This window comes from Manduca sexta, chromosome 9, assembly GCF_014839805.1.
Source record: "Manduca sexta isolate Smith_Timp_Sample1 chromosome 9, JHU_Msex_v1.0, whole genome shotgun sequence".
Classification (NCBI taxonomy): Eukaryota; Metazoa; Arthropoda; class Insecta; order Lepidoptera; family Sphingidae; genus Manduca; species Manduca sexta.
In genome coordinates, this window is record NC_051123.1 from 8,627,165 (window position 1) to 8,645,515 (window position 18,351).

An 18,351-nucleotide genomic window follows, 5' to 3' on the forward strand; every position below is an offset into this window, starting at 1 on the left:
CCACTTCCAGTACCTGGGTGGTAACCACAACAGGAATCTTCGTTCTTCTAATAATCTCCTACTTAAATGTCCTTCACATACATCTGACTTTATCCACTCTTCTTTCTATGTTCAGTCTATTCTTCTGTGGAACGCGCTCCCTTTCGAAGTAAGATCCTCCACTACACGGCTTGGTTTTAAAACGAGAGTTCGGAAACTACTCTTGGATGGGTTGGCAGAATCTCGTCATTAGTTTCAATTATGACAATATGATATATATGTAGATATATATATATATATAATATTATTTATGTATGTTTGTTCGTTTGTATGTATGTATGTACGTATTTATGTATGTGGGCATATTTATATGACGTACCTTTTATATTTTTAATTGATTTCAGTGTTGTTTGTTAATGTTCTCTCCACCACCTTCTCTCGTTGTGTACACCTACCTCTTTAGTCTCTGCACCACCTAAAGGTTGACTGGTAGAGAATGCCTTCGGCATTAAGTCCGCCTTTATACTCTTTGTTTATAAAGTGTAATAAATAAATAAATAAATAAATAAATAAAATAGAAATGGGACCATGACTAAATAACGGTACAAATATTATATCTAATTTAATTCTTAGTCGGATTATTTTCTTCCTGTATTAGGAAATTTAAACTTATGATAGAAATTTAATACAATCTTTTGTATATCGTTTCATAATTTTGATTATGTAGTCACAACATACATTGAAACCGGTCTCTATGATAAATCAGGCAAAAGTAGCTTCCTATTGGTGACAGAATTTTCGAAACCAGACCAGGTGGTACTATCTGTATTAAATGTATAATATTCTATTACTGGGAACGAAAATAATAGCCTTGTATTATATACTATTCACTGTAGAGCACGAGCCTCCTCTACTACTGAGAGGGATTAGGCCTTACTCCACCATGTTAGCCTAGCATGGGTTGGAAGGTCTATCTACGAATTTTTGTATAAAGAATTCCTAAATATATAGGTTTTCCACATGACAGACTTCACTGATCTCCATAATACAGATTACGTCATAGATGACACGATAACATACTAGAGACAATTATAAGGGCCCATTACAATTTCCGTACAGAAAAATCGTCGTAAATTCATTGAAGATGGTGGATTTGAATTCTTTGCTCTTATGTGTCGAATGACGTAACGAAGCTGTGTTAAGGAAGTTGGCCCTTGTTAACAGTACTTCTGACGTAATATCGAAGAATGATTGATTGTGTCAGCGACTTCAATGAAATATGAACTTTCGCGATACTAGATGTATGATTTTATTAAAATAGGAACAGTTTGAGGTTTCTAATATTTGTAAGTACATTAATGTTATACAAATAAAGCTAGCACAGATTCTTGTAAATAAATGTACATAAAAGATGAAAAGGAAAGATCCGGATACATCAGCAATGGAATGTAAACAAAAACATAATGAATAACATAAATCACATGTAATAGGTACCCATATCGCAAAATTTCACGACGTACACAATCATATTAACGAGCCATTCAATGTATGTAAAGTGCTGGGAGAAATTATGGACATGTCAAAATGGCCATGATATTTCTTTGGTGTATTAACAATATTGATGCTTGTAGATACTATTATTTATAGTCGGTTTTACTATATTTTGAGGCAAACTAAACATGGATTGGTAGGGATGGCAAATTATGACGTTAAACTTTTAAAAAATTTGCAAATCTCATTAAAAGACCTTTAATTGCTCCGTAAATATAATTAGATAAGAAAAAAACAACACGGAATTAGTGTCATTACCACCAAGTAACTGCCATTCCTCACAAGAAACGGAAAAGTTTAATACATTTTTGGCTCAAACCCAGATAGGGTTAGGAACCTCGCTGACTAATGGTACATTAAATAGTCCACCTGGCTCTACTTTGACGTTTTGATGTTTGTAAAAAGGCGGATGAATAATGGGAAGAGAAATAGTTATTGATTCGTCAGAACATGCGTCAAACTTGACTTTGGCTTTGCATTGAGGAATCGGTCTGGTGTCCTATATTAGGAGAACGTAGGCCAAACATTTTAAGCTATGGTTAAACTCAAGACACGGGTCAAGATACTTACGACGTATTCCAGACTAAGGCCTAGAATTTAAACCTATTAAAATGCTTTTTATTACTAAATTGTTTGCATTACAATTTCACTTAATTATTTTGTTATTTATGTTAACTAATTTTTTTACATTTTTAGTCATGTATTTTGATTAGGTTGGTAGCCCTGCTGGGGTAGGTAAATCTAGCGATTACCTTGATGCCACCACATTTATTGCTGCCATTGACCTATTTTGAACGTTACAGTGCAATACTGCATACCGCTCGCTATTGATGAATTATACAGGGTTTATACAGGAACTGTTATTCCTATTCTATACCATAAGTTAGGAAGAATTAGATTCATATTTAGTTAGTACATGCGAATCAGATATCAAAAGAATATTCCAAATGACAGATACAAAAAAGGCGCGAAAATCATTGTGAACATGTGAGTTTATAAAATGGCTGCCAATTACGCCATTTGTTAATCACATATTTCACTCAAAATGGCGGCCGCGATGCATATTTCCTTGAAAGAACGTTATATCAACTTCTTGTTTGCACAACACGCCCTTGCTCGCTGTAAAGCCTCAAAAATTAGGTCAACGGGCACTGGGTGAAGGTCGGTGCATAGTTTCGTGCACTCAGGAAAGTTGTGCCGGCGCGTTGAGTCCATTCTCCATATTAATGGCTTTTAGTGGAAACTGCTTTCGTAATGGACTGGTTATGTTAGATTTATAGCCTTTTAGTTCTGTGATAGTTTATGAGAGTATGTACAAGTAATGTCGGAAGATAAATTGCATTTCTATACATATTATAAAATGTACATTTTTGTATTACTTGAGGGTAAACGAAGAAAATGAATTTTCTATGAACTAAAAATTCCTAAGTTATTTCCAAACCTTTTATCGTGTGTTGATTGAAATACTTTTTGATTTGTTAACATTACCGTCCGATGATTCGCCGTGTCTAGGCAGAACAATGGCTGCGTCGTTGCTTCCGCGCACACAATGCTCGTCAACATCATTGTGTCAATTTCATGAAACAAGACTTTTTTGCATTTACGATCCACCTGAATACATTTCTAAATTGATTTTATTGTAACCAATTGCGGACTTCCCGGGACCATTAGATGTGATACGGAAAATAGATAATTAAAATTTAAATGTCGTGATTGGATTCTATTTTTAAAACAGGTATAGAACATGATTTGTTTTGATACTTTTTTTTGTTGTAAATTTTTTAATGTTGGTAGCAACCAGCCAGCGTTTAATGCACTGTAAAAAGATTAACCAAATAAATCCAACTTTTCTATTAAGAATGAAACTGCATGTTTTTGGAAGATCGATACATCTTCAGTTTCTTTGTTTATTTATATTATCTCAATCAACACCCTGTTCTAAAATCTTTCAATGGATTGCATTTTTATTCAGGTTTACTATTAATGTTTTGTAAACATAAACTATATTTAAAAGAAACTATATATTAAATGCAGTCTCCAATGTAAACTATTCTCATACTCTGATTTCTATTTAAAAATAAATTCCTTAATGCATCAAATATTTAAAGCGTTGAAAAATATAAACAATTTAAATATAATGCATAGACTTTTGACTCTGGCATTGGGCTGGCCTTCCACACTCCTTATTCATTACTAACAATCGATGATACACGCTTCGTAGTCCAATGTCGTGGTTTTTATCGTCACGTTTCACAGATAACCCCAGAAGCAGACAAATTACAGATTATAATGAGCCTTAAGGCGTAATTAAATATTGTTTGATTACAACATGGTTAGGGACGTGCCTACTGTCGGAAGAATGTGAAATTCCACTCTATATAAACTTGGGAAAGTAGGAACAGCTCTTGGCTCATCATGAGTGCTTGTTTAGACACAAAATGAAATTTAATAAATCTTATCATTAATATCACTATTAAGATAAAAAAAAAAATTTCTTATAAATTAATTATAATTAAAAAACATTACTTGGGTTAAATAAACAAAAAAAGAACTTCATATTGAAGAACAAAAAAACTTTAATAAAATCTTTGTTAAGCCCAAAAAATACAAAAATTATTTGCGCTCATTCGCATTAATTAAATTAACAAAAAAACTTCTCAAATTAACTTATTAATTACTTAAAAGGTAAAAAACTGAAATATTCTGAACCATTCCCTTCACCAGTGCAGGTGCACCGAGCTGATATAGTACACGCTAAAACAGATATTGCACTTCCGCCATTCGTTTTGATTGATTTCTGACTACTATGCTAAGGTTACGCTATATTATGGACTTTCGACACGGATACATACTTTCGATAAATAATTTTTAAATATTTAATTACATTCTGGAATATTCATGATATGTTTACACTATTGTAATCATCGAATATTTAACTTTATTTCAATGGAATAGATTGTTGGTAGGACATATTTTATATCCGCCGGGATAGAGACAACCACGGTCCACATGACTGTCGCGTTCTGGGATCAGCCTGTGTATATCCGATTCCAACAGGCCGGCATAATTGAGTCGACTGTCAGGAGTAATCATCTCTCGTGCATTGACATTCTACTGGACCCCACTCCACTTACCATCAGATGCAATGGTATCTGCCATACTCGTATAAAAAAAAATAGATATAGACAGTCGTTTACAAGAACCATAAACAAGGTAAGTTATTTAATACGTATTGGTAAGTAGTTGGTTACATTACTGGGACAACATAAACCTTTGCACACAAACAACGGATGCGAACGGACAATGCACAAGGAAAAATACCTGGAAATTTGACAAAAGATCCCCTGAAACCGAAGTTTGGCTGATACCATCACTGGAGACAATGGTCTAATAATAAACAAGGAAAATATCTTGTAGACGGGGCCATTGTGGGATTTCATAATGGTGTTATTTTTAGTTGTGTTTGGGACTCATGTAGATTTGTATAAAGACTGACTTTTTTATGAGCAAAGTGATTTTACACCTTCTGGTGAATAGAATAGGGTCCAGATAAATTATCGACTGATGCAAAATAATTATACATCCCTAGTCTATACAGTATGCCAGCCTCTACTAATTAAATGACTTGATTATTTACATGAAATAAACAGTATATTAAATAAAATAGCGTCTAGATACAGTATTGATGAGAGATAATTATCCCTCCCTAGTCGACATAATATGCCAGCCTCTAGTAATTATAATTTGACTACTTTGAAAAAAGCAGTATTCGACTAGAAATATTTTGTTATCAGTAACCAAACATGATTACTATTATCCTGGCTATAATGTGTGAAGTAACAAAAACGTGCATTATTCAACACAATGCTTGCAGAAGGTCGAAACGCGACAATCGTATGCGCTATGAATTCAATACACAATAGTTGTCTGTTTGTAGATTTTTAATCGATTTTTTTACGATAGCATAACTAATCGATAAATAGATTTCTATAATATTTAAATTTATTTGTAAACTATAAAATCAATTTAATACAGCTCAAAGCAAGCGAGTATAGCTTATATAGGAAACCTTTGGATTTGTAAGTTTTTCTAAATTTGTATCATCGATTGATTATTCTAGATATGGACAATAAGTTTGGTGACAAAATGCAAATTATCGTCGTTGTTTACGTTAATTCTAAAATTATAATTAGGCATTACATATTACGTACGTCAATAGCAATCGTTAAGACAAAAAAAATACTTAAAATTTTATTCATTAATGTAGATTTACGACTCTTTCTCTGACTTTCGATCACAATTGGAATCAAGGCTCGTGTTGTTTAGTGTGCGGCGTTCTAGCGATTACCATAATCGTTTATAATACTATAGTCTATTAACCTGTGCAACAACAAGAGAGAGTGCAGTTTCTAGACACGAAGTTGCAGGATCCGAAACAGGTTTTACTCGACACGGCCGGAAAAGTACTGGCCGCTAACGAAAAAAAAAAGAAAACACACATTCTAAACTCAAATAACGGCCTACCAGACTACATTCGAATATCGAATTCTAAGAATTAAATTTGAATAAAGCGAAGTATAGTATTTTTAAATTGCGTATTAATAGACTATAATTTACACAGATTTTTTTACGATATTTCTGTTATAGTTTCTGTAAACGTTATCTTTTATAAATTGCAATACATTATCGACGAAATGCGCATTAAATAATTAACCGTTCAATTATTAAGCAGCAATCAATACTTCTCATTACCATATTAATAATTACAAATCCGGGAGTAGGTACTTAAAAATACTAAAGCAACATTCATAATCAGAGTTTACATTTTAGAAACAAGCTAATTGTGTTACCATTCAAAAAGTCATTAGCAATGGCGTCTACCAAAAAATAGGTTTATTATACCATCTAATTAAGATAAAGTGCGGACGGTTTCCTAGTCACGGAAACAAAATTTTCCACTGTTGTATAGCACGTGTCTAAATATAATAGACAAGGCTATCATTACATAGTAATAGTTAATTATGACCGATACAATGAGAGCCGCGTCTTTGTTATCGTATTTGGTCGGGTAATACTCATTATTTTTTACTGTTAAGGGTTAAGTAGTGTTTGATAGATATTAATGAGTTGCTATTTGTATTCTTCATAGCAAATATATAAGGTTGAATTTAAAAATCCTTTCTCCTTAAAATAGTGTAACTTTTAAAAAAGTCATGTTTTCATTAATCACGGATTTCTCCGAGAAACATAATTAATAACATTGTTTTTCTACCGCATTTGTAACATGAATTTTTTTTTAGAAATTGACATGACTAGGTTATTTGTTTTTAAACTACAGACATCTGTATGTGGTTTGATACCTTTGCTTATTCTTTACGTATAATAACAAAAATGGCGATTATGTGTAGCCCTAAATACGTAAGACTAGGCAGTATGGTCGTAAGACTATAGCCTGTCCTCTAAAGACGAAGAAAAAAAAATATGTGTAGCCCTACACCATTACCACTGTCAAAGAGTTGACGTATGCGGATATAATGGCGGGAAATTCTCAACAAATTTATTTTAATCTAAATGTGCCGCTAATTTCACGAGATTGTGGAATAATTATTATATTATATGTTGTAGTATAGCCCGCGGCTTTCCTCACTGCCGTTATCGAGTAATACAGAAACAATATCTTACTCTGGTTTATATAAGGTTAAAGATCCGAGAATAACTTGTTAACTAAAGTGACGTAATATGCCGAACGTAATTATGTAATTACATTCTTGGCGCAGAAACCTTAACTATGTTCAGTTAACGGTAGATTTACTTCGATGTAGTCGTTCCGGGGTCAGACGGTGAAAATACATAGTCGGTATAGTTTTCCCGACTAGGGACTTGACTCTCGTTAGTCAACATTTAGACTACACTGACCAACACGTCTAGGGTTGTCATTTCCACAATTACGGATTATGATAAACAGAAATGCAATGTAAAGAGTTTCAATAAACAAGTATTTAAATATTTTTTACGCTAACCAATTTTATTTAAACGATTATTTTTACGTTTCTTTGTAACCAATTAGCATAAGAAACAAGCATACAGTCAGTCAGGCGTATTATTGCGGTTTAGTTGTTATGGGTGGGGTAGTGAAACTTCCTAGTTCCTACACGGTCTCAGTACTGCGCACAGTTAGCTTTCATAATATACGCGGAAGATATATAGTAATTAAATAATAATTTTAGTAGCACATGGTCTGTAGGTCGTATGGGATAATTCAAACGTGGTCAAGCGTTAAGTATGTCTTCAACGGCCATATTTTAGATTTTAAAATTTAAATTAAGAATCAAACTCTTTGAATATTGCATAAATATTTTTCTTTATTTGTTCCATAAAAAACCGGCTAAGGTCAAAGACTATACTGCCAAAAGTGCATATAATATTATATACAAATCAAATATAGATTATAGCTTACTTATCTGTTACCTCACCAGGAACAACTATTCCGCTCTTGCTAACACCCATCAATTTACTGGTTTATATACTCCAACCATATAAATCTAATCAGCGTATCCAAAGCATATTACTCGACCAATTTGTAATGTAGGTCGCTGCGAGTCCTTCGCGTAGAGCCGACGCGCGTGTTTATTTTGCAGCGTTGTCATCAATGAAAGCTCCGTAATCAAGTTAAGTGGTCGGTAAATTCCACTACAGCTTGGCAGGTCATGGGACCGTTTCTTACGCGACGTAAGAAGGGCGAGTTTGTTTGGTTTAGAAAAACTATTTTTAGCTCAAGAAGAATACAAGAGACGTTGTTTTTAATTAGTGTATATATAGATTTAGTATTATTGTGATGTTTTAAGTTTGATAATTATAACACTATTAATGTGCATGCTATAAAATAAAATTAAACTGGAAGAACATTTTCAACCTTCGCTTTCTATAATCATTAATTTTCCATTTATTAACATATTGTATTTATCGGGTATTTTCCTTTATTTACTACAGAATTCTGGAACTGGCTTCTTTTTATTTCTTTTAATTATAACATAATATCCATTTTGTTTCTTATTTTGCATATACAACCTTAAAACTCTTTTGATGCTACAATCCACGCACTAAAGTCCAAGTGCTCTAAAAGGATGCTGCTCAATTTATCTCTATCCTTTTGTCGGTCTGAACAGCCATTTTCTTGCACGTTAGCGGGCCGTGTTTCGAGTGTTAAACAAACTAGTTCCTTGTTATAACTGGGTTCTTCCTATGGAAATAATTCATAAATGCCGCCATTTTGTTAACGTGGAACGGATGACGGCATTTTGGTCTAACACTCCTGGGATTGCATACAGTCCGCGTCAAATAAATCTGTACAAGGACATAGACCATAATTATTTATGAAGTTTTTATATGGGACGTTGTACTGTTGACGTTTATTGGGAGCTGGCCGTACTTATTTATAATCGATGTTTTATAGGTTATATTTAGTATTGATATAATTAGTAAAGGAAAAAGAAACATGGCGATTTTATGTATAGATTTAAACAGCTGCATTTTCCGGTGTTCAATACTTGGAATTGTGTATGATATAATGATTCTTAAAATGATAATGCCATGCAATTATGAATGTTATGGCTAGAATAGATACGATTTTCCTAGTAGCTATCGTTAAAAATTATTAGAAATAACGCAAACACAAGCTTCTCTTTCCCTGCTATAATTAATGAAAAACTAATTGAAATGGAACGCCACCTTTTGTTTTTTGTTTCAAATTATTGAGTATATTGTATTTGTTGAGATATTTAAATTATATCTAGTAAAATACTATACATGTATATTTAATTTTACTTCTTTAAAATAGTGGGTGAAATATGGATCGTGTTTTATTAAAAGACTTTTATATTTTTTGTTATATTTCGTAAACACAGAGGAATATACTTAACCTGTGTGACTAAGTTTTCCGGGATAAAAGTAGCTTATAAAATGTAAATATCGGTTTTGTAGTTCAAACCAACAAATCCTTCAGGATTACTATAGATAATTATTTTATTTAGAACATACATATAATAGGTACTCATGATATATTTAGATTGAGGATATTATATTATGATTTAAGAAAAAATGTTGTTTTCCTATTTAACGTTTATTTTAAAAACATAACATCGGACTACAGACAAAACTAAAACTTTTTGTCACAATCCAATACAATAACAAAACTCGATGCAACAATGTCCTTATCACGAATGTAATACGTGACTATAACTCGGCCATAAACGTTTTGTTAATGTTATTGCAAAAGAAACTTGCCGCATGTTATCTTCGTAGGTAAATTTTGTTTGGGGTTTCCCGGCCTCGATATAAACCGTTTAAATACTGAGATGTTGGCTTTCTGAGTTATTTAATTCACACTAGTATTGACAGTTGGGCAATAAATAATATTATTAAAGTTAACAGCAAAGTAAAAGTGTCGATTAAAATCGTCTAAATACAAAAATAAAGTTTTTTACGATTTTAGTTTAATATAAATTATGTGCGTCTGAGTGTACTTTTTAAAATTGGAATGTCAACAAAATATAGGTCAGATCCTTATGTATTAATAATCAGACCGAAACTAGGTTATTAGAATTATGAATTTGAAAAAATAAACTGCTTTTTAATACGTCATTAAAAGCATAAGATTTATCAATAATATTAAAATGCTTACACATATAAATAAATAAACTTGAGATCTTCAGACAAGAACTCTTAAAATATAAACAGCACCAAGGCAACAGAAAATGTTTTTTCAGTCGGACATGAATCAGTTTTCAAATTTAATGTCATTGAGGTTTAATGCGTGTAATTTTATAGGCTGTAAAAATATCAAAACTATACATTAAAATATGATGGAAAATGGCATTTGACACAATTTACCTTACGATTTCCGGACACGAGAATTTATCGATTGCAAGACATTGAATATTTAGAAATCAAGGTACGCGTTTATGGCTTCCGATTATTAACCTTGTTAAACCCTAGATGTATTACTAAATCAGCAAATGCAATAAATATCGTCATAAAATCTAGTAACAGATCTCTGCCCATCGTCTATTTTGATTGGTCAGAACAGCAGTCCTTATAATGCAAACTGACTTCGCGATCGTCAGTTTTACCTTAAAAACAAAATATAAATTGCTCAATAAAGGAATTAATTGACAAAATAGACACGTACATGACATATTATTTGATCTTGGCACAATTTTAAATGGCAAGCGGCGTCCATATACGAAGCTTTGTGGCGAAAACGATTTGCGCCACCTTCGAACCGGACACTGATTTAATCTTAGTTCGTACAATGAATTCTGTTTCACTAATATTATATGATAATGAAAATTTAATTGCACTCATAAAATTATTTGTGGAGAGATTAATGGATAGTAAATTGATTAATTAAATTATTACATTCACGTATAGATGTCGTAAAATTTGACTTTTTTAATTGTCCCTTTAACCTTCCTCAAATGAATACCGCGCCACTCCAGGTGACACCATCAAAATATTTTATTCTGCAATAAACATTAACACTTAAATAACTTGCAACAATTTTGGCCTGGACTTTTTTTTAACATTAGCTAGCCTGGAAATGGCCAGCTTATAAACACATAAGACTATGTCCTGGAGCAGAATAATCTCTAATAAATAACAATAAACGAAAGCACCACCAAAAACAACAAAATAAACAAACCATAAGCAAATGCATACTAATCCTTGGATATGCGTGTTAACCTTATTCATTGATTCCATACATTACAAAACTGATTCCGCCTACTAGAACAAAATTGCATACACAATTGCATATATGCCTTTGTTAGCAGGCGATTTGATTTTTAAATGCCAATCTTCAATACCGAAGGTCGAATGAACCCCAATGTCACATCTTACTCGTCGGCAAGGGCAGTATGCAAATTAACGAACAATCTGGATTATTTAAATAGATAGGCCGGTTGGAAGGTTACTATGGGGACTGAAGAGCCAAGATATTTCTATGGTGCTGTATATAATTATGTTTGTACGGCTGACCGGGTATAAAAGTGGAGTTTCCTTGAGGGTTAATTTATTGTTGAAATTTTGAGTGCGTTTAGTGACAATTGCCTTGAATATTATTTTTGTGCCGGCGAATGGTTGATGTGACCTGTGAATTTGTTTTTATGAGAATAATAAAGACATTTATTTTTTTAATTGATGGTTATTTTTTATAATCTACATCAAAGTTTTCATCGTAGTCGAAATTATTGATGATAGTATTTGTTTATATTTTATTTACTGGGAACTTAAAATTGTATATTTTTGTATGATCAACATATAAATTGTGTATTATAATTCATTCGTAGACTATTAGATATCATTTATCTTTTAGTTATAAAATCTGAATAACTTAATTCATCATTTTGGGTCATGAAAATTTATATTCAATTCTTCAAATTATTATGTCGATTTTTTAAATTTAATTGTATTACATTATTTCTTTCAAAGATACGAGTTTCATTTTAAATGTTTTATTATCGATTTTAATTAATGTTTGATTATAATCGATATACACTTCGGAATTCGCAACAATAAAAATAGAAAATCGTCTAGATATTCAGGATGTTTAGTATATCGAATCTATGTCAATCTTCACTTCTAAGGTGAAGTTACTTTGAGAATGACCTTGCCTTGAACGCGATAATATAATTATGCGTGAAATAAGAGTATTGAATGTTATAAAAAATATTTATAACACCTACTTTAATAAAAATATATTTTTTAAGAGGTAAACTTAATTCAACAGGAAGACAACGGTAACAAAACAAAATAGAAATAGACATCTTTATAACTGGATAAAAATAACCTTGTCTAGTCTAAATACATAAACAATTAGTTTCCGAAATTCCCCAAAGGTTATATACCATAACAATTAGTTCATAATGAAATCTTCTTTAAATATTGTAATGAAAGACACAAATAACAAGCAAAGCCAGCAATTGGCAGTAGTTAAAAGTATTAATAAGACTTTGTTTTTTTTTATTGTTGATAACAAAATGCAGTCTTGATTCGTTTGAATCTAAAATTAAATACGTTATGCAAACATCAGTACGGGGTACTGAGCACAAGGCTTGATGAATTATTATTAAAGGTTAAGCAACTAACAATAACTACTAACTGTTACACATTAAGATTGGAAAGGCATTACTATTTCAAGGATGAAATTTGACAGGCTAAGACAATAATGGGTCTGATTTAAAAATATATAACAATATTTATTTGATAGGGTACAAAAGAATTTAATTGAACTATAGGCTTTAATCATTAGATGGATTTTAAAATATGTTTAGACAAGTTCTCGTAGCAATATATTGCGCAAGATGCGTGTACACTAGTGGCAATATTTCTATAGTTCTATATATACATGGGACACAAGTCCTGCAAGCTTAATTTGTAGTAATTTTATGTTTGCACAGTAAAAATAGATTCCAAAAAGACACCTGAAATTTTCTTACTAACATAAACCCTGGTTTAATAGATTGTTAATAAGTTTATACGAAGTAAAGAAACAATAAATTCAATCTTCTAAACCAAAATTAAAATGCAACTCGGACTAACGTTCTTCGTAACAAAGAGGAAGTAAAAATTTGACATTATCCGACTTAATTATAGTTATTGTAGTTAACTTTAGAGGTCTCGTTTTTTAGATCAGAAATAATCTAATGCACTTTATTCTTTGTCTTTTAATTTAAGAACCGGATGTGTATTCACTGTTTAGATTAAATTGTATAAGAGTTAATAATGTGTTCGAGTTAGTTACATTGTTGTTAAGGATCGAGTGATTTTAATGATGTAGCCATGTGGCTTTCGGTCAGCTTAAAATAGCTAGGTTACATAAATTCAAAACATAATGAAGTAAGAAAATTAAATGTGAAATGTCCAAAATGATTTTTATTTTAACAAGGTTTAGACAGGTTTTTAATTGTCTCACAAAAAAATCCCTTATCTGGCACGTGCGAAAAGTAATAAGACCGTCACATATGACAATAGACCACGGAGTCATAATTATAATGAATCACGAATCAGTAATGTACTTTGTTATTTCGTTGCAATATCATCAATCATTGTTTGAAATTACTAAGGATTCATTGAAGACGGTACGAAGTACGTGCTTTTGTTGATAACTTAGAAGTAATATTATAAAACGTTACCTCGGCCATTTGTTAAAGCTACTAATTTCATAAATCTAGTTTTGAAACTATGAAGTATTAGAATTTGTAAGGTATTCGCAGTAATAGCTGAACTTATTATAATTGTTTTTTATATTGCATCGTTCATCCAAATTATTCCAAAAATATTATCAACAATTCAATTAATATATTGATGATTATTTATAAAATTTTGTTTCACTTTCCAACAGATGTTTATGAAGGTTCTATGTATTTCTTATTAAACGCGTGAGACATAATTAACAGAAGTCGTGACTTTTGAAGGATCCTTGGTAAAGATGGACGAGAACCACGTTTTCCTCATTGCCATGTAATATTAGTAGGGTTATGATAAGATAAATGGATTCCAGTAGCGGAAAATATTTTCACATTATATTATTATACATATTTATATTTTACGATGTAATCAGAGTTTAATTACTGCCTACAGATACTTATTAGAGCTCAACAGCTCGATGAAAGGAACTAATCTAATAAACCTGAAGAAACTTTAAAATAATTATGTAAGTGCTAATGAGAACAGAAATTAGTTCTTTCTTACTCGGCCATTCTTAAAGTCAATATGTCCCGGCCTGACCCAATTATGGGCGCAAACAAGAATGGTAACATTGATATCATATTTAATAGCACGTTAAAAGAACTCGGTCACATTGCGTCGATGCCGTCGACGGTTTACGAAAGTACGCTTGCACACTCCGATGTTGAATATCTGTGAACACATCTTAACTTGCGAAACGCAAAATTAGAAGTAAATCTCTTTTGTAAGGTCGCCATTATGTTGGTAATTCCCGCTGAGACCACTCGTTGTTTTGAAGGAAAGCTTTAAGTTATTGCAGACCGAATCGGTACTCCGTAGTTCTATATTCATCTATGAAGTTATGTTTGTAAACAAACAATTGAACAAGCTGTACCTGCCAAGAGCTATTCAATTCAGTTTTGATTTCCGTCAAACATATCAAATTAATTACCGTTAAATCGAATCGTACCCTTGTTACGCTCCAACTACGCTTTGGTTTTTGGGACGCAAACAGCCTTCAATGGAACGCGTTGTTTGAGAACGCGCCTCGAATGTAAACATTCATCGCTCGTCGTAAATACTCTATGTAAGTAGGTGTACATACAACGTACTCATTTTGTCGTATGTATTGTTACAGGTTCGTCATCAACCTTCTGGCGACGAATTTATTGACGACCACTCTGCTCGCGCCAGCGCTCTTCGGCGAGCACTCGTCGAACAGCGACGCGGTGCTGTGGGTGGAGGCAGGAGACACAGTAGCGTCGGCGTGCAGCCTTGCAGCGCTGCTGGCAGTCATGCTCATCGCGCTGGACCAGCACCACGCCGTCACCGACCCGCTGCGTTGCCACACGCGCCTGCTGCAACGTCGTCCAGCCACCCTCTGCGCCGCCACTTGGCTTGCGGCTATCTGCGCCGCGGTGATCCGCGCTGCAGTTGCCATCGTCCGGCATTACTGTCCTTTTGGGGCCAGTCTGCAAGACATACAACTTGCCTACTACGCGGTGTACTTAATGCTGGGAGTAGTCACGCCGATTGCCGTCGTATGCATCATGTACGCAAGGATATACCGTGCGGCGCGCTCGTCAGGACTGCGAGCGCGAGCGCATGGAGCCAGTGCTCTACAGCTGCATGAAGCCCCGCCAAACCTGCCAGATCTCGTCGAGGAGGGCGAGGGGCTCACGCTTAGAATAGATGCCGCCGAGAACGTCGCCTCGGGGGAGAATGACGGCAAATTTGGCCCGTTCCTGCTTCCGCCGGAGCGGCCGGTTCGTTGCCCCTCTGTCGCCAGTCTTCGTAATTCGCGAAAAGAGGGCAAATCCAACGAAGATCTGAGGAAAGGCTTGCCGTCGGTGAGCTCGGCTCCGTCTCTCGCAGCCCCGCTTCTGACGGTACAACAGCGCTCATCGCAGCCTTCGCAGAACGGATCGCGGATAACTTCGATACGTTGTAGGATCTCGAACGCTTCACTGTTCCGTTATAGAGAAGAATCTCGCGCCGCGCGCGTCGGCCTCTTGACGGGTGCGTTGGTGATGCTTCACGTGCCACACGCTGTGAACGCCGTAGCGGCCGCCGCTGTGCCCGGCTTGGCAGACTGCGCGCGCACACCTGCACTAGCACTGCTGCTGCTTGCGTCAGCGGCCTCGCCATTCCTATTCGCGCTGCGCTCGCGCCGTGTTCAGCGTGAAGCGCGCAGATTGCTGTTGCCTGAGAAGAGTGCGTGGGAGCGGACTTCAGGCTCGGCGTCATCGGCGGCGGCAGACGGGCATCGCGCACGCGCAGCGCTCGATCTGTTGCGGACGCTATCGCCAGGCAATGGCGAAGCGACGGGTGCGACCGCCGAGTCGGGTACCTGCCGAGGCTCATTCAGCTCTGGCGGGAGCACGCAGCTGTCGTCCGCGTCGGACGAGTGACCGCTGGCGGTGCGCGTGGTGGCGCACGCCCCGCATGCAGGGCACGCCGCGCACGCCCCGCCCGGTCCCGCGCGGGTACGCTTCGCCCCGCGACCCACCGCTCTACTCATCTGTGATACTAGGCTAAGCCGCTCCGCGCTCGGCGCGACCGTTAGACTGATTTAGTATTAAGTTAATTTATTATGTCCGTATGTACCTTTCCGCTGAGCGGATGACTTTTTATTACCTGAGTATTGTATATAAAAAATTAAATTCGTATCGAAGTGATTAATCTATTGTTTTTATTCGACTGAAAACCTAAACCCTGTGGAATCACAATAGACAATAAAATGAAGTAAGTATATATAAACTACGAAATATCTGCCCTTACAATATCGCAACCTAGTAAAATATAACAACTATTTGCGGAAGCGGTAAAGAATCGAGCAACGCCGCAGCAGACTATGCAGTTCACCGGACTCGGACTACGTTGGATCTGTATCCTATACTAAGTATCTAACCAAGAAAACCTTGTAAGTGGGTTTTAATATGAAGATAATAAATAAATATATTAAAGCAGCTTTGAGTTATACATAGGTATCTAAAGATTTCTTTGACTGAGATTCGTTTAAAAATATATAACTGTAGAAACGTTCCAATTATACTATGGGTCAAAATATACATATATCTACTATGGACAAACTACAAAACTTATTTCTGCCTAACATTACCAGGATATAACTCAATACTAAGCATGTAGTCCGTATCCATGTGAGTGAACGGGTTAGCAAATACTGTCCACTATTGCAAACAATAAAAAAAAATATTTAAAATCACAATATTATGGTTGAAAAACAATTTATAATAAAAATAGTGTCACTAAAATGCAACTCGCCAACTGATAACAGCAAAAATCCTAAAATAAAAACAATATTTTTGTGTTTACGCCAACTTTCATTATGAAGGTTAAAGTGCGAAGAACTCAATAGATCAGATATTTTTTCCGTAACATATAAAGTCGATAGAAGATTAATACAGAATGCGTTCTGAATATAAATTAACAAATATCAAATATAAAAACGAATTCCGTTTTGGAACACATTCAAAAAATTCGACACAAATTAGGTCTGTTGCTCCTTGGATGGTCCCGGTAGTATAAAAATAAATCGATGACGAATGCTTCTAATCGATCCAACTAAATTTATTTGTAGCACTCCATAGACTTATGATAATTAAACCAGCAGAATTTCGAAATGACCTTCGTGGCGTAGGGAATTTCCAATTAGAATCTGCTGTAATACTTAGAGTCCATGTGGCATTATCAAGTAATGGATCGTAGTCCACGATATCGGACCAATATAGCTTGGAGATCAGATGGATTCTTTTAAATTTGAGATACTAAGAATTCTTTCATTTTTCTAGTCTATATCTGTTAGTAGCTGCAGCTTTTTAAATGGCTTACTAACGTAGAACAATTTCAAATTCGATTTGCGAATCAAGGACGCCTTTCATTCGACATTTAAACCTAATAATTTTAATTTTATTTTATAATACATAATGTATTTTAACTCACCTCTCGTGTCACCAACCTATTACGAACAGTTTGATATTATTGTTTTTATTTAAATGAGTATTAATAGATTCCGCTTTTATAGTCTTTGTTCGATATTATATACAATACATTTTAAATCAAACGTGATCGCATTGTTAATGTAAATGATGTTACGAATGTGATTTCAAAGCAGATATTTTTATTTATTACTAAGCCATATTGGTTTATGTTGCTCTGGTAACTTGATTAAAGTGTTTCTAATAACTCTAAAAATAGTTAAAAAAAAAACCAGCGAACTTTTAAACTATGCCAGCTGAGATTGCCAGGACAATATTTAAAAGAATTTTACCTGCTGTATTGTCTGTTTTGATGTATATTCGATATATATTGGCAAAGACAACTTCAAATTAGCATTATTAATTTATATATACGATACTATAGGTCAGAGATCAAATTATGGCGGCGAGATAAAATTTCCTAGAATGGATATACTTATAAAATATTAATTATAAACTATAATACTCTGGTAGGTAGATATCTGTATCCACTTGGCAACAGTCAATATTGAGGACTCTCACCAGACTCCAAGTATGGAGAAACGATCAAAGCTTTCAATTTATATAGATTTTATTAATTAAGTTAACATACAAATGG

The 18,351-nt window shown here is 34.3% G+C and overlaps 1 protein-coding gene across 1 annotated transcript in view; it reads left to right on the forward strand.

Annotated features, from left to right (window-relative positions):
• Positions 1-16,437, forward strand: part of LOC115452810 (putative tyramine receptor 2) — a 35,090-nt gene extending 18,653 nt beyond the window's left edge. The window contains exon 2 of the mRNA XM_037436844.1: positions 14,894-16,437. Coding sequence (XP_037292741.1) covers positions 14,894-16,166 — 1,273 coding nt within the window. The 3' untranslated portion in view covers positions 16,167-16,437. The remainder of the gene's footprint in view (positions 1-14,893) is intronic.
• Positions 16,438-18,351: the final 1,914 nt, after the last annotated feature.